This window comes from Nerophis ophidion, linkage group LG05 (assembly GCF_033978795.1).
Source record: "Nerophis ophidion isolate RoL-2023_Sa linkage group LG05, RoL_Noph_v1.0, whole genome shotgun sequence".
Taxonomy (NCBI): domain Eukaryota; kingdom Metazoa; phylum Chordata; class Actinopteri; order Syngnathiformes; family Syngnathidae; genus Nerophis; species Nerophis ophidion.
In genome coordinates this window covers 11,176,148-11,199,787 of record NC_084615.1, presented here as the reverse complement: position 1 = coordinate 11,199,787, position 23,640 = coordinate 11,176,148, and the positions used below count along the sequence as shown (strand labels likewise).

Genomic DNA, 23,640 nt, shown 5'->3' with positions numbered 1-23,640 from the left:
CTGATAAAGGCCTTAGCTGAACAAGTTCCAGTTTCCAACTTCTGCATGAGTGTTGAAGTGTTACACACTGTTGTTCACAACCAACTCATCAGGAGCAGTTATGCTGACTAAGCCGCTTGCGTCTTACCACGGTTCCAACATTGCTTCTGGATTGGATTGCAAGCACCAAATGTTGGCAGCTCTGATTTACGGTGTTCCCACAATCCAAATTCATTATTACCATATTTCCTTGAATTGCCGCTGGGGCGCTAATTAATTTAAAACCTCTACTCACTCCGGCGCTTACCAAATGCATGCGGTAAATCTAGGCCTGCGCTTATAAATTTGAGTGTGATGTAAGGATACCATCATGAAAAGCACATTTAATTAAAAAAAACGTTATTATGGTCTTACCTTTACTTACAAATGAAGTCCATGCGCAGCTCCTTCTGATCAAAAGCATCGATAACTTGTTTATAGAAGTCTTCCTTATCCTTCTTCAGTTTTAAAAGTCTCTCTGTCTCCATGGAGATTTTCCTTTATTACTTGCTGCTTCGATTGAAAGTCCAGTTTAGAAAACTTTTTTATTTTAGATATGTAATCCTCCATGTTAAAAGTGCAAGTGAGAGGAAAAAATAAAGGATCGCTGCTCACTCCTGCTGCTTGTTGTCACTTCTTCTGCAGCTGAGTAGTCGCAAGAAGGATCACTAGCGCCCTCTACCACCAGGAGGCGGGAGTCATTTAATGACTCATATTTGACACACGCAGCTACGGTATACTACTACTCCATAGTAGTAGTATACCGTACACTCTAACCACTCAGTTGCCTAGTGGTTAGAGTGTCCGCCCTGAGATCGGTAGGACGTGAGTTCAAACCCCGGCCGAGTCATACCAAAGACTATAAAAATGGGACCCATTACCTCCTCAGCATTAAGGGTTGGAATTGGGGGTAAAATCACCCAAAAATGATTCCCGTGCGCGGCACCGCTGCTGCCCACTGCTCCCCTCACCTCCCAGGGGGTGATCAAGGGTGATTGGTCAAATGCAGAGAATAATTTCGCCACACCTAGTGTGTGTGTGACAATCATTGGTACTTGGTACTTTAACTATATTAATAAAACATAGCTGCTTACTGTTCTTTTTAGCATATTTAATAGCTTGGACCTTAAATCCTACTAAATAGCTCTTAATCTTCTTCCCTATATGCGATTTCAAATGACTGAAATCAGCCTCCTCCATTTTGAAAATGATGACAGGTGAAGTGTCACTCGTGACGTGACGAGTTTGACCCGGCGGAAATTCTAGGCATATGCTAATTATTTGGAGAAACGAGTTTGACCCGGCGGAAATTCTAGACATGCGCTAATAAAAATAATGTTTTGCGAAACAAGTTTGACCCGGCGGTAATTCTAGGCAGGCGCATACTATATACCCGGCGGCAATTCAAGGAAATACGGTATACCTATTTCCCTAGAAAACCCGTGTCAAATGTTGACACCTGCACAATCTGATGAGATCCAACACCAGAGCTTCATCATTCCTTTTTGCCTTTTTACATTAGAGAATTCACTTTTACATAAGCGGCAAGGCCCGTGGATTTATCTCCTGGAATGCAAGCGAGCCACATTAGCTCTCCCAACTCGTGATATTGCATAACGCGACAACATTGTTGGCTTTTGCAAGCAGCGGATTTCTCATTAGCTCCTTGTAGTCAGTGACTTTAACCCTTCCTGCAACATTATGCAGACATGAGTGCTAACATGATCTGAGCTTAATTGGTGCTGTGATGGAGATTCTAACTTAAAACACTTGTATCTCGAGTCAACGTCTGCCGTTGAATTGAATGAATGTATTTGATCAGTGCTTGACCCCTCCAAAACAGCACAATTTGAATATATAACAGGCTCTTAAAAAAGACAAATTATCTTTTTGAGTAAAACAATGCCATAGAATGTGCATCAGTAATTTTATAAAGTAGTGTAGTAATAATGTACAACACTTACCTTGGAAAGCAGACTTCAAAAAGTATATCCGTCAAACACACCATCTGCAACTTCTCCATATTTTCGTAGATAAATGTCTGCCATTTAGAAGTATTTTTTTAGAACGAGTTGTTCAATTAGGACAATGCAAATTGATGAACAATCTGATTTACAGCAAAAATAAAAACAATGAGATTAGTCAAAGTGACGACAAGACTGATGAGGTGGCGACTTGTCCAGGGTGTACGCCGCCTTCTGCCCGAATGCAGCTGAGATAGGCTCCAGCACCCCTGCGATCCCTAACGGGACAAGCGGTAGAAAATGAATGGGATTTAAGATGTTTTTGTGTAAGAAAATAGCACATTCCGGAATATTACTGGGAAGTTTGTTCCAGAAAGGACTTCTTTGTCCTCAGGTTATTTTTCTGTATCAATGTCTCCTCTGAAGGAGGCTCTGGTACCAAAACTTTTTCAAGGTAAAAACTGATTTTCAAGGTGGATCTACATGGGTCTAGTCCATGCAGAACTTTGAACATAGTATTCATCTTAAAAACAGCCGTTTGATTGATAAAGTTAATATTTTAATGTTACCAAAATGTTGCACTGATGGAATGACGAGGCTTTTGATTTTCTAGCTTTTTAAATAACATGTCTTTTGGTTTTAATTAGGGATGCACCGATTAATCGGTAACCGAATATATTCGGCCGAATTTGGCAAAAAAAGCCACATTCGGCCTTCGGTGGAATGAGTTAAATGCAAGGCCGAATAGTGGCGTGTGACGCAATTTTTTGACGCGGTGACGCAATCAACCAACGTGCAGTGACGTTGTAACCAGGCGCCTTCGGAAAAATGTCAGCAGTGTGGAGATATTTTTAAGTGTTGGAAAGTGACAAAAGTATTGCAGTTTGCAACGAATGTTCAGCCAAACTGTCTCGAGGAGGTGCCTCGTGGCCGACGTCTTTGAGAGGACGAATAAGTTTGCGACTGACAGTGCCAAAGTAAACGGAATTTCAAAGAAGGTAATGGAGTTTATGGCTTTGGATGATCAACCTTTTAGTGTTGTGGAGGACATTGGCTTTCGGAGACTCATGGAGCACATTGAGCCCCGTTACACGATACCGAGCAGAAAGTATTTCTCTGATGTGTGCTCTTTACATTGTGTGTGTGCTGTTTACATTATTAGCCTGTTGTGTAGGCTACCTGTATAAGTGTATGAGGTTACAATCACACACTTAATTGAGATTTACTTGAGTCTTCTGTTTACATTATTAGTCTATCTACTGTGGCTAAGCAGACTTTTGCCAAAAGGACAATAATTCATTTGTTGTGGGTTTATCCACTTTAATGCACTTTATTTTTTTTTTTAATGCATGCTTTGTTTTAAGGCCTAATATAAATGAAAAACTTTGTGCTTTTTTTGAAAAGCAAAGGCTACTGGAATATTTAAAAAAATGTTAATATTCAATAAAATTGTACTTTATTTAAAAAACATGTCTAAAAATGTATTGTAGGCTATTTATGCAATATAAAATAAAATTGTGAAAAACTACATTCATTATTCGGTCTTCAGTATTCGGCCTTCGGCCAAACGTTTAAATTTTATTCGGCTTCGGCCACAAATTTTCATTTCGGTGCATCCCTAGTTTTAATATTGTCTTTGTAGTGAGCGACCAGGTTGTGAGGCAGTCATCTGTGTGGGGAAATATCATTCAACTCCTTCTTCACTGTAGCACAGACTGGCAGTGCTATGTCATGTTTGGGATTCTTTCTTTCTTTTAATGTCATCCACTCCTCCTTGGTCTCAGCACTGACCTTCACACTCACTGGATTCCTTTATAGCTTCTTACGATCATGAAAACTTCATAGACACAAAAATGATTCATTGGCCACACAAGGTGAATGCAGCTTTTGAATCTGTGACCGTGACCCAGATGAGCAGTGACTGGGTGAAAAAAGATCCCGTCTACGAGATGTTTGGAATCTCACCATGGTTGCGTTTTTTGGGAAGATAGGTGAAACTTGAGACAGAGGCTGATTTTGTTGTACTTTGAAAGGGGGCGCTAAAGAGTATTTTTTGGGGAAAAAAATTTCGGACACCGAAAATATCTTCTTTCTTTTTTTGTCTTTTTTTTTGCAAAAATTGGTGAGTTTTCGTTCATGTTAATTCTCTGTAAAATGCGATAGAGGTGGGAGAAAAATGCTAAACGTAGAAATTCCAAAAGGGTCTTTGCAGCTTTTGTGATTATTTTTTCCAGAATAATAGAAAAGATGAGATGTTTTGGATGGATCCTGTTGTTTTTGCTACACCAACTCCAGTTTTTGTTGTCAACTTAAAGTAAGATTAGCCGAGAGACCAAGCCCTCGTGAGTCCAGCGTCCTGTAAGACTTGACCTCGGTATCCTCACAGCCACCTTTGTCTCCACAGTCCAACTTCTAAGGGCCGCCTTGTGGAGGGCTCAGAGTTCCTGAACGAGCAGGACTCGGCCAAGGTGGAACTGGTGGGCAGCAAGTCCAGCCAGTGGAGCTTTGAGGAGCTTATGGATCTCAACGTTCACTCCAAGACTCACACCCTCATGGAGGCCCAGGACTGCAACCCGGTCCTGATCAACTGTGATGTGCCGGACGGGACCAAAGGCAGCCCAGTGAGCTCCCTGCATTCCTCCAGTCCGGCCATAGAGGCTCTGTCAGGTGAGGAGATGATTCCACTATTCACCTTCTCCTTGTTCACATCATTCTTTTTGTCCCAGCAGAGATCTGACACCAGGAAGCCTCTCCACTGTTGCACTCTTCAGCTTCATTTGAAAGATTCCAACAGCTCCCTCCTCCACTTATTCCACAGGGAGGAGCTAAGCACCCCACAAGAGCTAGGTGTTTCGTAAAAGCTTCAGGGAAATTCCACATTCTTTTTTCTCATGTCATCTTCTTCCTAGAGCCCTTTTTTCATTTCCCCTCGGGGAAAGTGTTTCTGATTCCGTTTTTTTCTATGTCGTGTCCGAGTTTGACAGTTTTTTTTAAGGGTTTTGTCTTCATCAGGGGTTGTAATTTATTCATTCATGTTGGCTTGTTTGTTCTTCTCCATGTCGTCATCACGTGTTTAGATGTTCTTCTATATGAGAACCTTTGTTACAAATGTCCTTTTTTCGCATCTGTGTGTCTCTTCCAAATTTACTCCAACGCAATTATGGCCTTACCAGTTTTTTCCACAGCCTCCATTTTGGCTGTGAATAACAGTGTCTGCGCACAGCTTCCTGTCATGCGAAGGGCTCCTTGTCTCCCCTCTACGGCCACCAGATGGCAGTGAACTGTCGGCACACGTTCAATCAGGGCTCTTTAGTCTTTTTCTCCCGTTGTACATGTTGTATATGGAGCTTGTTTACTAACACCATGGTCCTAGTCTGCATGGTCTCTTCCTTTCTGCTACCTTCTATCCTCCTCTGTGAGATGACGTCTGGATACACGAGCTGCTATCCCACAAAATGCATTTCAACTTATTTAATATAACACGTGGCTGTTTATAAAGTATATTTAAGTGTTGTACATTGAAATCAGTGTTAGGCCAATGAAGCCACGTTCAGGGCGGAGTAATGTCTACATGTTGGTCACCTTGTTCTGCTTTCAGTCTAATAGTTGGGACCTGGATGTATGCCTTGGTGTTGATGGGCTTTGCTTTTATTAAGAATGTAACCGCCGTCCTTCACTCCTTCTGCATCCTATCATCCACGCGGAAGGCTTGTGTTAGCTTTACTGTAGACTGCTGGGACAACCTCCACAGCACCACCTGTGGGAGGGAAGCTGCTACTGTTGCCCGCTATAGGTGGCTAGCTAGCGCCGTGCCTTAGATGGACTCCGAATAAGAGAACAGTGTCCTTACCTCGGCCTCTGACAATCAAGTCCCTTGTGAATAATGTTCCCCAGCACCCTGGCCACATTTGTACTGTAAATATAATAAAGTCTTCTAAAATGATGTTAATAAAGTCTCGCAAAACTAGACGTGAGGTTGCCACCATCTTTTATTCTTCATGCTTGTTTGAATCATCACTCCAAAGGAATACATCTTTCAGCACTCAAGCCTCGTCACAAGAAGGACTTGAAAGTTAGTACGTTGCGTCTATATGTCGGTTATAGAGTTGAAGCAAGATTAGATCATGTCCTAAGCTGCAATGACTTCAATAATGATGTTTCCCTCTTGCAGAGAGAGGAAAATGAGCTTTCGGGGCAGGATGCATGTAATGGTCAGCTCACAGCTTCTTGGCACAGTCGGGGCAGTAGACGTGCTCCCCGGTGATGACGAAGCGCTTGTTGGCCAAGGTCAGGCAGCACTTCTTGCAAGTGAAGCAGAACTCGTGCCAGGAGTAGCCCTCGTAGTTCACCACTTTGGTGCCACGGCCGAACCCTGGGACACACAAGGACATGGGGTCAGTGTACCATTCATCCTTTCACACATGACTTCTTTGTTTGCCTCGTCAAGGTTGAAACTATTGGTGCATGCAAGTTGTGTAATGTGTCTTAGAACTTCTCCAACGCTTCTAGTGCGGTAGAACTTCAACATGTCCTGTTAGTGTTGGCACCTAGGCCACCTTCTTCAGCGTTTGAATGATTCTACCCTTCCAACAGCCCTCCAGTCTGAGGAAGTATCTCAAATGGGCTCATCTGCAGGTATTAATAGATATAGCAGCCTGAGATGAAACATCCCCATTAACTATGGCTGTGAATCTTGGCCCACCGCACCAATCCATTCAAAATGATTCACGGTTAAAAATTTATACTGTTTAATAACCTTGGGTGCCAGTTCTACCATGAACTACATTCCTCCAAAAATGTCTATATTACTGGAAATAAAACCAGTTTTGTTCAATAAAATTCGAGCCAAACATTTAATACAAATAAGGCAACGAGAAGTATCCAACACTTCTCTCCTCTAAAAGTAAATGTGTACAGCAGATATAGATCATCTACTTCAGTGATTCGTAAATAGTTTCTGTTATGGGTTAGGGTTTGTGTTTTGGTAGCTCCCTTCCCATCTGTGGGAAACATTCACAATCAGTTCATTTTTCAACTATTCTCTTTAAATTGAGCGTTTATTCCTCATGTTTTTTCAAAAGCACCATTCAATCCTCCTGTCCAGTTACCTAGCCGTCACTTTCCTACAGTTCCCGGCTGTGTGGTCGACAAAAGAAAAAACTGCAGAGGTCACTAATTAGCGCTGGCTTCAAAAGCAGCTGTGTAGTTTTATTTATCCACCACAAGGTGACAGTAGCTGCATTGGGCTGGTTGAAAATAGTATTTTAAGTAGGCCATACTAATAGTGGTATGATAGTTGAGGGTTTTACAGCCAATATTAAAATATTATTAGCATATTTGATTGCCATGATGCCATCATCTCTATTCTACAAAAACAGTGAAGTTATCACGTTGAGTAAATGGTAAATAAAAAGAATACAATGATTTTCAAATCTTTTTCAACTTATATTCAATTGAATAGACTGCAAAGACAACATAGTTCATGTTCATACTGACAAACTTTGTTCTTTTTTGCAAATACTAGCTCGTTTGGAATTTGATGCCTGCAACATGTTTCAAAAAAGCTGGCACAAGTGGCAAAAAAGAGAGAGAAAGTTGAGGAATGCTCATCCAAGACTTATTTGCAACATCCCACAGGTGAACAGGCTAATTGGGAACAGGTGGGTGCCATGGTTGGCTATAAAAGCAGCTTCCATGAAATGCTCACTTATTCACAAACAAGGACGGGGCGAGGGTCACCACTTTGTCAACAAATGCCTGCGCAAATTATTTAAGAACAACATTTCTCAACCAGTTATTGCAAAAAAATGAGGGATTTCACCAAATACGGTCCGTAATATCAAAAGGTTGAGAGATTCTGTGGAAATCACTGCATGTAGGCCATGATATTACACACCTTCCATCCCTCAGGCGCTACTGCCATACCTGCCATACCTGCCAACCCTCACAATTTTCCTGGGAGACTCCCAAATTTCAGTGCCCCTCCCAAAAATCTCCCGGGGCAACCATTCTCCCGAATTTCTCCTGATTTTCACCTGGACAACCATATTGGAGGCGTGCCTTAAAGGCTCTGCCTTTAGCGTCCTCTAAACCTGTCGTCACGTCTGCTTTTCCTCCATACAAACAGCGTGCCAGCCCCCCACCCATCTCCCGAATTCGGAGGTCTCAAGGTTGGGAAGTATGGGTACTGCATCCAAAACCAACATTAGTGTGTAAAGGATATCACCCCATGGGCTCAGGAACACTTCAGAAAACCACTGTCAGTAACTACAGTTGGTCGCTACATCTGTAAGCGCAAGTTAAAACTCTACTATGCAAAGCAAAGCCATTTATCAACAACACCCAGAAACCTGAGCTCATCTAAGATGGACTGATACAAAGTGGGAAAGTACCTGTAATAGGGTTCTTGCAGTAATGGCACTTCTTGGCCACGTCAGTCTTGAAGCAGTCCATGCAGTAGAAGGCGTCCTCGTGCGGGGTGAAGCGAATGCCCGACAGTGGCTTACGACAGGTGGTGCACACGAAACACTCGGTGTGCCAGGGCTGCTCCTGGTAGCTGATGCCTCCAGAAGTGATGACCTAAGGGAAGACGGACACTTTCATATTTGCAGGAGTGGAAAGGCCGTGAGTGCGTACCTCCTTGCAGTGGAAGCACTTCTTGGCAAACTTCTTCTCATGGCAGGGGGTGCAGTAGATGTCGTCCCCCTTGGTGAGGAAGCTCTGTGTGCGGATGGGCTGCTTGCACTCCAAGCAGGTGAAGCAGTCCTCGTGCCACACCTTCTTCTTGTACTCCACGCTCTTGGTGCCTGGAACACACGTGGGAAGGCTCAAACACAAAACCCAAGGTGAGTGGTGCTTCCAGCAGGACCCAGAACTAAGTAGTGCTTCAAGAAGAAGCACATGAGGATCCTGGAGTTGACTAACTATTCCCAAAAATTAACCCTATAGAGATTGTTGAAACCGCAGCTCTGGGAGCACTCGTGCAGCCCCAGACATGGCTATCTTTCATTTCATGTATGTATGTGTGTGTATATATATATATATATATATATGTGTATGTATGTGTGTGTGTATATATATATGTATGTGTGTGTGTATATATATGTGTGTGTATATATATATAAAAATATGTATATATATATATGTGTGTGTATATATATATGTGTGTATATATTTATATGTGTATATGTATATATATATATGTGTGTGTGTGTGTGTATATATATATATATATGTGTAGGTGTGGGAAAAATCACAAGACTACTTCGTCTCTACAGAACTGTTTCATGAGGGGTTCCCTCAATCATCAGGAGATTTTATGTATATATATGTGTGTGTATATATATATATATATATATATATATATATATATATATATATATATATATATATATATGTGTATATATATATATGTATACATATATATATACACACATATATATATATATATATATATATATAATATGTATATATATATATATATGTATATATATATATATATATATATATATATATATATGTATATATATATATATATATATATATATATGTATATATATATATATATATGTGTGTGTGTTCTGAAAATAATACACTACATTTTCACAACTTTCTGTAAAAGCTGCTGTAAAATGATAACTATTGAAAAAGTCCTGTGAAGTCCTGCAGGGATTGTGCGGCTTCTATGTCTTATTAGCTGGTCTTCAATCCCCTGTAGACCCACCTGGCATGACCACCTTGTAGCATCCCTGGCAGCGGTTGCCGTCGGTTACCGAGCTGCACTTGCCACACATGATCTTGCCGTCGTCCCTGGCACAGAACTGCTCGCTGGCCAGCGGCTTGTAGCACTTGGCACAGTTGAAGCAGCTCTCGTGCCAGTGGCGGTTCTTGTGGTGCAGTTCCTGCATGGAGAGGTGGAAAGGTCAGCCAAGGCTCCAGAAAGGTCATACTTGAAAGCTGTGCCAAGCAGAAGGCGCGAGGTGTCTGTTTGTTGGCAGATTGTTATTTAGCGGGGCCATGCTTCAGTTGCAGCAACATGACATGTGATAAACATCTCCAGCATTATTATTAGTAGGCTCCACATCCCTGGTCACCATTACCATTGCTGCTGCTTTTGAAAGCACAGAAGATGTGTGTATGAGCCAAATCATAGCAGGAAGTCTGGCAGCCACCAATAAATGATGTGTGGGAAACTTGTCACCTTGGCGTCTGCACCGATGGGTTTCCTGCACTCGGCGCAGGTGTTGGCGCACACTTTGTCGAAGCACTTGGTGCACACGTGCTTGTCGTCCTTCTTCACGTACTTCTTCCCGTGGAGGTTGTCACGGCAGTAGAAGCAGTCGAAGCGCTCCGTCATGGTGGACGTGGCGTAGCTCCTGGGACCTGACGTAGACCACACTTCATTTCACTCTGCAGATTGTCTTATTAGGGACCGATGTCCCTTTGGGACAGTGGACCCTATTGCATTTCTATGGTTTTATTGTTATTATTATTCTTTATTATTGTATCGCCGCCTCTTTGAGCTGTAATTTGACCCCCTTAACATGCTTCAAAACTCACCAAATTTGATACACACATCACGACTGGCAAAAATTGCGATCTAATCAAAAAACCAAACCCCAAAACTCAAACTTGCGATTTAGTTCCCCGTAGGAAGAAAACACAGACAAAACTGTAACTTCCAGTAGGAATGTCGTAGAAACATGAAACAAAAACCTTTACGTAGGTCTCAGTTAGACATATATTTCATCCACTGAGACCTAAAATCAACAGGAAGTTTGCAAATTCCCACTTCAATACAAAAGTTGGCTAAAAAATGTCGCTTTTTTTCAGACATTATGTCCTCTGATGCCGTTTGTCGTCTCGGCTTCAAATAAGCACAGAAGAGGAATTGAACCCTTCCGGGTCAAAAGTTAAAGAGTTTTAATTACGACCCCGTTTTGGATTTTATGAGCCCGCAAAGAACCATTGTGCTGCTGCTTTTGTCACAAAATAGCGGCTTTCTGCTCAGACAAAACTGTAGGACTGTCATACTCACATGAAACAAAAACCTCCATATAGGTCTCACTGAGACCTATATTTCATACACTGACCGCGCCCAACTTAAATCAACAGGAAGTTTGCTATTCCCACTTCAATACAACAACTGCATTACATTCACCATGCATTAGAGTCTCAAAATGGCGGCACCAAGGCGTCCTTATAAAATGCCCAAGCTACTTTACAACTGTTATTACTATGAGGCTGATGTATAACACGTGTATACAACTTTTTCTCTGTGTAATAATCCATCCATCCATTTTCTACCGCTTATCTGGGCTTGGGTCGCGGGGGCAGCAGCCAAAGCGGTCCCGTCCATTGCTGCTTGCAGCTTTAATTTCTCTTTGACTTTGAGCCCTTTTGGGCCAAAAAGAATTTGGTCAAGGGTGGAAAGCTGACTGCATGTGTACAGTTGACATACACTTGCAAAGAACATCATGTCATGTCTTGCCAATCATTTCTACAACTCTTTTTTTTTTTTTTTTGGGATGTTGTGATTGGAGCACATACTTGTTGCTCACAAAAAAACATTCATGAAGTTGATTTATGGCATGGCCTCTTCACTTCATGTGAGTGATTATGATTGACCACACCTGTTGACTTCTCTGAGCCCACTTAAATGTGGCTCATGTGATGCAGTCATTAGACTGGCTCACAAACGCCACAATGGGAAAGTCAAAGGAACTCAGCACAGATCTGGAAAAAGGAATCATTGACTTGAACAAGTCAGGAAAGTCACTTGAAGCCAATTCAAAGCAGCTTAAGGTCCCAAGAGCAACTGTGCAGATAAAAGTATAAAGTGCATGGCACAGTTTTGTCACTGCCACCATCAGGAAGAAAACGCAAGCTTTCACCTGCTGCTGAGAGGAAATTGGTCGGGGTGATCAAGAGTCAACCGAGAACCAGCAAAAAGCAGGTCTGCAATGAATTGGAAGCTGCTGGAACAAAGTTACAGTGTCCAAAGTCAAGCGTGGTTTGTATCGACTGAGAGGCTACCATGCAAGAAGGAAGCCCTCGCTCCAGAAGCCACACTTTAAGGCTCCTCTAAAGTTTGCCCCTGATCACATGGACAAAGATAAGACCTTCTAGAGGTGCTCAGATTAAATAAAAATGGAGCTCTTTGGCCACAATACCCAGCAATATGTTTGGAGGAGAAAAGGTGAGGCCTTTAATCCCAGGAACACCATACCTACCGTCAAGCATGGTGGTGGTAGTATTATGCTCTGGGCCTGTTTTGCTGCCAATGGAACTGCTGCTCTAACTGGGACAATGAAAAAGGAGGATTAGCTCCAAAATGTTCAGGTCAAGCTAAAATCATCAGCCCAGAGTTTGGGTCTTGGGTGCAGTTGAGTGTTCCAACAGGACAATGACCCCAAACACACCTCAAAAGTGGTAATGGAATGGTTGAATCAGGCTAGAATGAAGGTGTTAGAATGGCCTTCCCAAAGTCCTGACTTAAAGGTGTGGACAATGAATGTCTTTAATAAGAAAATTGAAGTCATCAGAAAGGAGATTAAATACAACGTATCCCAGCTCCAACTAGATTCTGTTAACACAGATACATACATACATACGCCGATACGACTGTATACACCACGGATACTGCCCTCCAAAATAGTCTCTCTCTTTTTGATGAAACATTATAAGATTTGTTACAATATGTAAATGGGATAAAACTAACAACATGTTACTTGACCCACTTCCTGGAAAACTTATCAAAGAAGTGTTTTAATAATAATACCATCAGTGCTAAATATTATAAACGTATCACTTTCCTCTGCCACTGTTCCCCTAGCATTCAAAAAAGCAGTTATTCATCCTCTGCTGAAAAGACCTAACCTCGATCCTGACCTCATGGTAAACTACCAACCGGTGTCCCACCTTCCCTTTATTTCGAAAATCCCCCCAAAAAAGTGTTGCAGAGCAGCTAAATGAACACTTAGCGTTAACAATATATGTGAAACCTTTTTGATTGATTGAATGAAACTTTTATTAGTAGATTCCACAGTTCAGTACATATTCCGTACAATTGACCACTAAATGGTAACACCCGAATAATCCGGTTTCAGGGCAAATCACTCTACGGAGACAGCCCTTGCAAAAATGACTAATGATCTATTGCTAACGATGGATTCTGATGCGTCATCTATGTTGCTGCTCCTCGACCTTAGCGCTGCTTTCCATACCATCAATCATAATATTTTATTAGAGTGTATCAAAACACATATTGGTATGTCAGACTTAGCCCTGTCTTGGTTTAACTCTTACTGACAGGATGGAGTGGGTCTCCCATAACAATGTGACCTCGGACTATGTTAAGGTAACGTGTGGAGTTCCCCAGGGTTCGGTCCTTGGCCCTGCACTCTTCAGCATCTACATGCTGCCGCTAGGTGACATCATACGTAAATACGGTGTTAGCTTTCACTGTTATGCTGATGACACCCAACTCTACATGCCCCTAAAGCTGACCAACACGCCGGATTGTAGTCAGCTGGAGGCGTGTCTTAATGAGAATAAACAACGGTTGTCCGCTAACTTTTTGCAACTCAACGCCAAGAAAACGGAAGTGCTGATTATCGGTCCTGCTAGACACCGACCTCTATTTAATAATACAACTTTAACATTTGACAACCAAACAGTTCCACAAAGTGACTCAGTATAGAATCTGGGTATTATCTTCCACCCAACTCTCTCCTTTGAGTCACACATTATTTATTCAAGTTCTTAACAACATTGTGGCGACTGCAATCGTTTAAAACGTGTGGTGTACTGTAAAGTCAATAAATAACTGCCTTTTCCTGCCCACAATATCAAATATAAGAACAATAGACAATATAAAACATAAAAACTAACAAGACGGGTATAAAAGTGTGTCCTATGACTGGTGTCGGAGTGGAAAAAGCCAGACGCTAACTTAACATTCCTGCTTGAGTGTCACAAGAATGCAGACGGCGGGATAAAGAAAGCTTGTTTGCGTCTGCGGAAAAGGAACGAAAAAGATTTAGTGTTAGTTTTTATTGCAAACAGCTACAAGCGGACTGTTGTGTATCTCCACTCATGTTAGTTACCATGACGACGGGGAAACATTTAAGATGGGTGTTGCTATTTAGGCGTGCGTATTTGTGTGTGTGCTTGTGTGTGTGTGTGTGTGTGTGAGAGAGAGTGTGTGAGTGATATCAATGTGCAGCTGTGTCCAGGGGATGAAGCGGGGACTTGTGCACTGACTCATCAATCCTCAAACCTCATTTGTGAGCTTTTATAGAGCCGAGGTTCTATTTGGAGGAGCACACACACACTCCCTCGGGGCGTACCACACGGCAATTGTTGTGGCGTCCGGTAGTCCAGCTCTAATCTTTGTTCCCGAGCGAGTGACAGCTGACTGAGCGTGTCTGGTCCAAGGTGCTCAGAGGGGATTTAGTGAGCTGAGTCACCATGTCGGACTTTGACCTCTCTTGTCAAATCACATGGAAGATCTTATCTCATCTCCACTTCTGCTGGGGTTGGACCTCACATCTTTGACCTTTTCGGGGATTTTATTTATTATTTATTTTGGAGGGAGGTGGGGGGTGGGGGTCTCATCAGCTTCTTTACACGGGCCAAAATATTTGTTCTGAAAGGTCACCGTGAACTTTGACCGATCCGAGTCTGAAGGCCCTAATCCTCCCGACGGCACGTCCTCATTCCACAACACCAATCGCCTTTTTAAAGCGCAAGAAGAAGAAAAAAACGTGTTTATTTGTATGTGAATGCAAGTCTCTCAGCATTCTTTACAAAGACAGATGCTGAACACTCGCACTAATAGAAGAAATAAATACTCCAATAAATAGTTGACGCAAGTAAACATTCATTTAAATGCTCATCTCTCAGCACTCACACAATAAACGCGTTGATGCACTTAAACACGACCTTGATGTCTCTCCGCATTCACACAACAAACGTGTTGATGCACACACGGATGAATTTGAATGCTTGTCTTTCCACACTTGCACAATGACATTTGATGCACAAAAACATTCATTTGAACGCTCATCTCTCAGCATTCACACAATTAATGTGATTCACATACAGATTAACTTGAATGCTTTTGTTTCAGCATTCACTCGATAAATATCCCGTCCACAAAATGACAGGCAAGAATAATTCATCAGCAGTTCTGCTCACGAGCAAATGGCTTAAGGAATTGTTCAGCGCCAAAAAGGAATCTCTCAGCATTCACACAAAAAACTAATGTGTGAATTGTCAGTCTTCTACTATTCAACTATGAAGCTATCACATTAGACCACCTGTAGAATAATTACACCCCCTACACACTACAAAGACATCATTTATAGTGGGGCTGTAATCATTCTGCAAAATGTAAACGTTTGTCTCTCAGCATTCATGTTCAAATAAGCAGAATAATAGCCTTGATCTTGATGTTGACACACTGCTGTAGTCTCTCAGCATTCACACAACTAATACACTAACACTCTGATTCCTTTAGATCATGTATCCACTAATAGTGTAAACACTACTATAGTCTCTCAGCATCCACACAACTAATACACTAACACTCTGATTCCTTTAAATCATCTATCCACTAATAGTGTAAACACTACTATAGTCTCTCAGCATTCACAGAACTAATACACTATCACGGACACTCTGATTCCTTTAAATCATGTATCCACTAATAGTGTAAACACTACTATAGTCTCTCAGCATTCACACAACTAATACACTACCACTCTGATTCCTTTAAATCATGTGTCCACTAATAGTGTAAACACTACTATAGTCTCTCGGCATTCACACAACTAATACACTACCACTCTGATTCCTTTAAATCATGTATCCACTAGTGTAAACACTACTATAGTCTCTCAGCATTCACACAACTAATACACTATCACGGACACTCTGATTCCTTTAAATCATGTATCCACTACTAGTGTAAACACTACTATAGTCTCTCAGCATTCACACGACCAATACACTACCACTCTGATTCCTTTAAATCATGTATCCACTAATAGTGTAAACACTACTATAGTCTCTCAGCATTCACACGACCAATACACTACCACTCTGATTCCTTTAAATCATGTATCCACTAATAGTGTAAACACTACTATAGTCTCTCAGCATTCACACAACTAATACACTATCACAGACACTCTGATTCCTTTAAATCACGTGTCCACTACTAGTGTAAACACTACTGTAGTCTCTCAGCATTCACACTTGATTATTTTTGGACATAAAAAGTATTGATGTGAATGTTTGTCTCTCAGCCCCCCCACCATCTGTTGACAAGACACACTTGCAGTAAAGAAATCCTACATTTACTGAATGCTTGTTTCTCAACACTCACCAAGTATTTTTAATGTGAACTTTCTCTCAAACAAGTCTCAGCATCCCCAGACCTAAAAGTACTTAGTCCAGTAAGAAGTCCAATACTCCTGCATTCTTTTATCCCGAGTGTCTCTCAGCATTAGCATGGAGATGCTAACTCTTCATGTCCTCACGGTGTCAGTCATCCTATTCAGTCTCTCAGCATACACGGTGCAATAATACGTTGGATAATATTGTTTTACTGCTTATCGCTCAGCATGAACACTTCATTAGGAAGTGTCAATGCTTGTCTCTCTGCAGTCACACAATAACTAGGTTTGACGCACAAACATTCATTGGAATGCTTTTGTCCCAGCATTCACACACAATAAACGTGTTTGATGCACATAAGCAATACCACAAAATCATTGTTTAATGCACATAATGATGAACCTGAATGCTTTTATCTCAGCATTCACACAATATTTTAGGTTTGATGCACAAAAACATTGATTGGAATGCTTATTTCTCAGTATTTACACTTAGACCTGTGTGATGTACATGAAAATGAACTCAAATGCTTGTATCTCAGCATTTACACAATAAATGTGTGATGCACATAAAAATTAACTTGAATGCTTATATCTCAGCATTCACACAATAAATGTGTGATGCACATAAATATTAACTTGAATGCTTGTATCTCAGCATTCACCAATAAATGTGTGATGCACATAAATATTAACTTGAATGCTTATATCTCAGCATTCACACAATAAATGTGTGATGCACATGAATATTAACTTAAATGCTTATATCTCAGCATTCACACAATAAGTGTCTGATGCACATAAAGATGAACTTTAACGCTTATATCTCAGCATTCGCACATTTAGGTTTGATGCACAAAAACATTCATAGGAATGCTTGTCTCGGCATTCACACAATAAATGTGTGATGCACATAAATATTAACTTGAATGCTTATGTCTCAGCATTCACACAATAAATGTCTGATGCACACAAAGACGAACTTAAATGCTTATATCTCAGCATTCAAACAATAGATGTGTGACGCACATAAATATTACCTTGAATGCTTGTATCTTGCCGTTCACACAATAAATGTGTGATGCACATAATATGAACTTAAATGCTTATATCTCAACATTCACCAATAAATGTGTGATGCACATAAAAATTAACTCGATTGCTTATATCGCAGCATTCACACAATAAATGTCTGATGCACACAAAGACGAACTTAAATGCTTATATCTCAGCATTCAAACAATAGATGTGTGACGCACATAAATATTACCTTGAATGCTTGTATCTTGCCGTTCACACAATAAATGTGTGATGCACATAATATGAACTTAAATGCTTATATCTCAACATTCACCAATAAATGTGTGATGCACATAAATATTAACTTGAATGCTTATATCTCAGCATTCACACAATAAATGTGTGATGCACATAAACATTAGCTTGAATGCTTATTTCTCAGCATTCACACAATAAATGTGTGATGCACATAAATATTAACTTGAATGCTTATGCCTCAGCATTCACACAATAAATGTGTGATGCACATAAATATTAACTTGAATGCTTATGCCTCAGCATTCACACAATATTTTACGTTTGATGCACAAAAACATTGATTGGAATGCTTATTTCTCAGTATTTACACTTAGACCTGTGTGATGTACATGGAAATGAACTCAAATGCTTGTATCTCAGCATTCACACAATAAATGTGTGATGCACATAAATATTAACTTGAATGCTTGTATCTCAGCATTCACCAATAAATGTGTGATGCACATAAATATTAACTTGAATGCTTATATCTCAGCATTCCCACAATAAATGTGTGATGCACATAAATATTAACTTGAATGCTTATGTCTCAGCATTCACACAATATTTTAGGTTTGATGCACAAAAACATTGATTGGAATGCTTATTTCTCAGTATTTACACTTAGACCTGTGTGATGTACATGAAAATGAACTTAAATGCTTGTATCTCAGCATTCAAACAATAGATGTGTGACGCGCATAAATATTACCTTGAATGCTTGTATCTTGCCGTTCACACAATAAATGTGTGATGCACATAATATGAACTTAAATGCTTATATCTCAACATTCACCAATAAATGTGTGATGCACATAAATATTAACTTGAATGCTTATATCTCAGCATTCACACAATAAATGTGTGATGCACATAAACATTAGCTTGAATGCTTATTTCTCAGCATTCACACAATAAATGTGTGATGCACATAAATATTAACTTGAATGCTTATGCCTCAGCATTCACACAATATTTTACGTTTGATGCACAAAAACATGGATTGGAATGCTTATTTCTCAGTATTTACACTTAGACCTGTGTGATGTACATGGAAATGAACTCAAATGCTTGTATCTCAGCATTCACACAATAAATGTGTGATGCACATAAAGACGAACTTAAATGCTTATATCTCAGCATTCAAACAATAGATGTGTGACGCACATAAATATTACCTTGAATGCTTGTATCTTGCCGTTCACACAATAAATGTGTGATGCACATAATATGAACTTAAATGCTTATATCTCAACATTCACCAATAAATGTGTGATGCACATAAATATTAACTTGAATGCTTATATCTCAGCATTCACACAATAAATGTGTGATGCACATAAACATTAGCTTGAATGCTTATTTCTCAGCATTCACACAATAAATGTGTGATGCACATAAATATTAACTTGAATGCTTATGCCTCAGCATTCACACAATAAATGTGTGATGCACATAAATATTAACTTGAATGCTTATGCCTCAGCATTCACACAATATTTTACGTTTGATGCACAAAAACATTGATTGGAATGCTTATTTCTCAGTATTTACACTTAGACCTGTGTGATGTACATGGAAATGAACTCAAATGCTTGTATCTCAGCATTCACACAATAAATGTGTGATGCACATAAATATTAACTTGAATGCTTGTATCTCAGCATTCACCAATAAATGTGTGATGCACATAAATATTAACTTGAATGCTTATATCTCAGCATTCCCACAATAAATGTGTGATGCACATAAATATTAACTTGAATGCTTATGTCTCAGCATTCACACAATATTTTAGGTTTGATGCACAAAAACATTGATTGGAATGCTTATTTCTCAGTATTTACACTTAGACCTGTGTGATGTACATGAAAATGAACTTAAATGCTTGTATCTCAGCATTCAAACAATAGATGTGTGACGCGCATAAATATTACCTTGAATGCTTGTATCTTGCCGTTCACACAATAAATGTGTGATGCACATAATATGAACTTAAATGCTTATATCTCAACATTCACCAATAAATGTGTGATGCACATAAATATTAACTTGAATGCTTATATCTCAGCATTCACACAATAAATGTGTGATGCACATAAACATTAGCTTGAATGCTTATTTCTCAGCATTCACACAATAAATGTGTGATGCACATAAATATTAACTTGAATGCTTATGCCTCAGCATTCACACAATATTTTACGTTTGATGCACAAAAACATGGATTGGAATGCTTATTTCTCAGTATTTACACTTAGACCTGTGTGATGTACATGGAAATGAACTCAAATGCTTGTATCTCAGCATTCACACAATAAATGTGTGATGCACATAAATATTAACTTGAATGCTTGTATCTCAGCATTCACCAATAAATGTGTGATGCACATAAATATTAACTTGAATGCTTATGTCTCAGCATTCACACAATATTTTAGGTTTGATGCACAAAAACATTGATTGGAATGCTTATTTCTCAGTATTTACACTTAGACCTGTGTGATGTACATGAAAATGAACTTAAATGCTTGTATCTCAGCATTCACACAAATGTGTGATGCACATAAATATTAACTTGAATGCTTATATCTCAGCATTCACACAATAAATGTGTGATGCACATAAATATTAACTTGAATGCTTATGTCTCAGCATTCACACAGTAAATGTGTGATGCAGATAAACATTAGCTTGAATGCTTATATCTCAGCATTCCCACAATAAATGTCTGATTCACATAAAGATGAACTTTAATGCTTATATCTCAGCATTCACACATTATTTATGTTTGATGCACAAAAACATTCATAGGAATGCTTGTCTCGGCATTCACACAATAAATGTGTGATGCACATAAATATTAACTTGAATGCTTATGTCTCAGCAGTCACACGATAAATGTGTGATGCACATAAAAATTAACTCGATTGCTTATACCGCAGCATTCACACAATAAATGTGTGATGCACACAAAGACGAACTTAAATGATTATATCTCAGCATTCAAACAATAGATGTTGGACGCACATAAATATTAACTTGAATGCTTATATCTTGGCGTTCACACAATAAATGTGTGATGCACATAATATGAACTTAAATGCTTATATCTCAACATTCAAACAACAAATGTGTGATGCACATGAATATTAACTTGAATGCTTATATCTCAGCATTCACACGATAAATGTGTGATGCACATAAACATTAGCTTGAATGCTTATATCTCAGCATTCACACAATAAATGTGTGATGCACATAAATATTAACTTAAATGCTTATATCTCAGCATTCCCACAATAAATGTCTGGTACACATAAAGATGAACTTTAACACTTATATCTCAGCATTCACACATTATTTAGGCTTGATGCACAAACGCATTCATAGGAATGCTTGTGTCTCAGCATTCACACAATAAATGTGTGATGCACATAAATATTAACTTGAATGCTTATATCTCAGCATTCACACAATAAATGTGTGATGCACATAAATGTTAACTTGAATGCTTATATCTCAGCATTCACACAATAAATGTGGGATGCACATAAATATTAACTTGAATGCTTATATCTCAGCATTCACACAATAAATGTGTGATGCACATAAATATGAACTTAAATGCTTATATCTCAACATTCAAACAACAAATGTGTGATGCACATAAATATTAACTTGAATGCTTATATCTCAGCATTCACACAATAAATGTGTGATGCACATAAACATTAGCTTGAATGCTTATATCTCAGCATTCACACAAATGTGTGATGCACATAAATATTAACTTAAATGCTTATATCTCAGCATTCCCACAATAAATGTCTGATGCACACAGACAAATTTGAATGATTATGTCGCAGCATTCACACATTATTTAGGTTTGATGCACAAAAGCATTCATAGGAATGCTTGTGTCTCAGCATTCACACAATAAATGTGTGATGCACATAAATATTAACTTGAATGCTTATATCTCAGCATTCACACAATAAATGTGTGATGCACATAAATGTTAGCTTGAATGCTTATATCTCAGCATTCACACAATAAATGTGTGATGCACATAAACATTAGCTTGAATGCTTATATCTCAGCATTCACACAACAAATGTGCGATGCACATGAAGATGAACTCGATTGCTTATATCGCAGCATTCACACAATAAATGTGTGATGCACACAGACAAATTTGAATGATTATGTCGCAGCATTCACACATTATTTAGGTTTGATGCACAAAAGCATTCATAGGAATGCTTGTATCTCAGCATTCACACAATAAATGTGTGATGCACATAAATATTAACTTGAATGCTTATATCTCAGCATTCACACAATAAATGTGTGATGCACATAAATGTTAGCTTGAATGCTTATATCTCAGCATTCACACAATAAATGTGTGATGCACATAAACATTAACTTGAATGCTTATATCTCAGCATTCACACAATAAATGTGTGATGCACATAAATGTTAGCTTGAATGCTTATATCTCAGCATTCACACAATAAATGTGTGATGCACATAAACATTAACTTGAATGCTTATATCTCAGCACTCACACAATAAATGTGTGATGCACATAAACATTAACTTGAATGCTTATATCTCAGCATTCACACAATAAATGTGTGATGCACATAAACATTAACTTGAATGCTTATATCTCAGCACTCACACAATAAATGTGTGATGCACATAAACATTAACTTGAATGCTTATATCTCAGCATTCACCAATAAATGTGTGATGCACATAAATATTAACTTGAATGCTTATATCTCAGCACTCACACAATAAATGTGTGATGCACATAAACATTAACTTGAATGCTTATATCTCAGCACTCACACAATAAATGTGATGCCCGTACATGAAGATGAACGTGAATGCTTATATCTCAGCATTCGGACAGCATATTAAGTTTGAAGCACACGACCGTTAATTGGAATGTTTGAGATGAATGTGACGGACCACAGAGTAAATAGTCGTCTCTCAGAAAAGGTCCTAGACATCTCCCTGGCTGTGTCCTTGAAGTGTCCTTGGGAGGAAAGAAGGTCCTACCTGAGTGTCTGTAGAAGGTCATGTTGATGTGGTGAGGAGGAGAGGAGAGAAGAGCTGAGGAGGAGGCGTGTAAAGATGGAGGCCCCTGCATGCGGGGCTCTCTATATACACCACCTCATTCACCCACTTCTCCTTTTTAGGCCGCACTTTGGAGACTAGAGGAGAAGGATTAGTCCAGGAGGTCTAACAAGTTAAAAATATAAAGAGGCTCTCTCAAAGGTTTTGAATGATGGACAACAGATACTCCCATCAAATGTTTGCTCTCTCTCTCGTCCACCGCATCAACATCACACACACACACACACACGCACACGCACACACACACACACACACACACACACACACACATCATCACAACTCAACTTGATGACTCACTTGGGGAACACTCGTATCACACACACACACGCCCACACATCCGCAAACATCACCCACACACACATCAACATCACACAAATCCCCCCCCACACACACACACACACAGACACACACATAAACGTCACACACACACACATCAACATCACACAAATCCCCCCCACCACACACACACAGACACACACATAAACGTCACACACACACAAAGGCATTGTGAACTTTAGCAGTGTGTGCATAAATATAGTTGTGTGTCATGTTCTCTGGACTACGTGTCAGGAAACAAATATGACGGACACATTGTGTGTACACTTCTAGTGTGTATCCTCGTCAAATGTAAGTACAAAGTACACAAGCAGTGAGGTAGTCACCTGGTGTAAATGCTAAATAAAAAAGAATACAACAAATCCTTTTCAACTTATATTCAATTAAATAGACTGCAAAGACAAGATATTTAACATCCGAACTGGTAAATTCTGTTCTTTTTTGCAAAT

At 39.5% G+C, this 23,640-nt stretch overlaps 2 protein-coding genes across 19 annotated transcripts in view; one reads left to right on the top strand and one right to left on the bottom strand.

The window, feature by feature from the left end:
- The window catches only part of map7d3 (MAP7 domain containing 3), a 64,848-nt gene extending 58,899 nt beyond the window's left edge, over nucleotides 1–5,949 (top strand). For all 17 annotated transcript variants that reach the window (XM_061899984.1, XM_061900000.1, XM_061899999.1 and 14 more), the window contains 2 exons: nucleotides 4,387–4,649; nucleotides 4,712–5,949. In XM_061899984.1, coding sequence (XP_061755968.1) covers nucleotides 4,387–4,649; nucleotides 4,712–4,719 — 271 coding nt within the window. In that variant the 3' untranslated portion in view covers nucleotides 4,720–5,949. The remainder of the gene's footprint in view (nucleotides 1–4,386; nucleotides 4,650–4,711) is intronic.
- Nucleotides 5,950–5,953: 4 nt separating this feature from the next.
- fhl1a (four and a half LIM domains 1a) overlaps nucleotides 5,954–23,640 on the bottom strand; it is a 25,690-nt gene continuing 8,003 nt past the window's right edge. Inside the window, exons 1-6 of one of the 2 annotated variants that reach the window (XM_061900003.1) lie at nucleotides 22,778–22,962; nucleotides 10,183–10,364; nucleotides 9,706–9,883; nucleotides 8,619–8,788; nucleotides 8,375–8,561; nucleotides 5,954–6,354 (exon numbers count right to left, since the gene is read on the bottom strand). In XM_061900003.1, coding sequence (XP_061755987.1) covers nucleotides 6,200–6,354; nucleotides 8,375–8,561; nucleotides 8,619–8,788; nucleotides 9,706–9,883; nucleotides 10,183–10,364; nucleotides 22,778–22,868 — 963 coding nt within the window. In that variant the 5' untranslated portion in view covers nucleotides 22,869–22,962 and the 3' untranslated portion in view covers nucleotides 5,954–6,199. Of the gene's footprint in view, nucleotides 6,355–8,374; nucleotides 8,562–8,618; nucleotides 8,789–9,705; nucleotides 9,884–10,182; nucleotides 10,365–22,777; nucleotides 22,963–23,640 lie in introns of those variants that run through there. The other variant, XM_061900002.1, reaches the window with a different exon arrangement.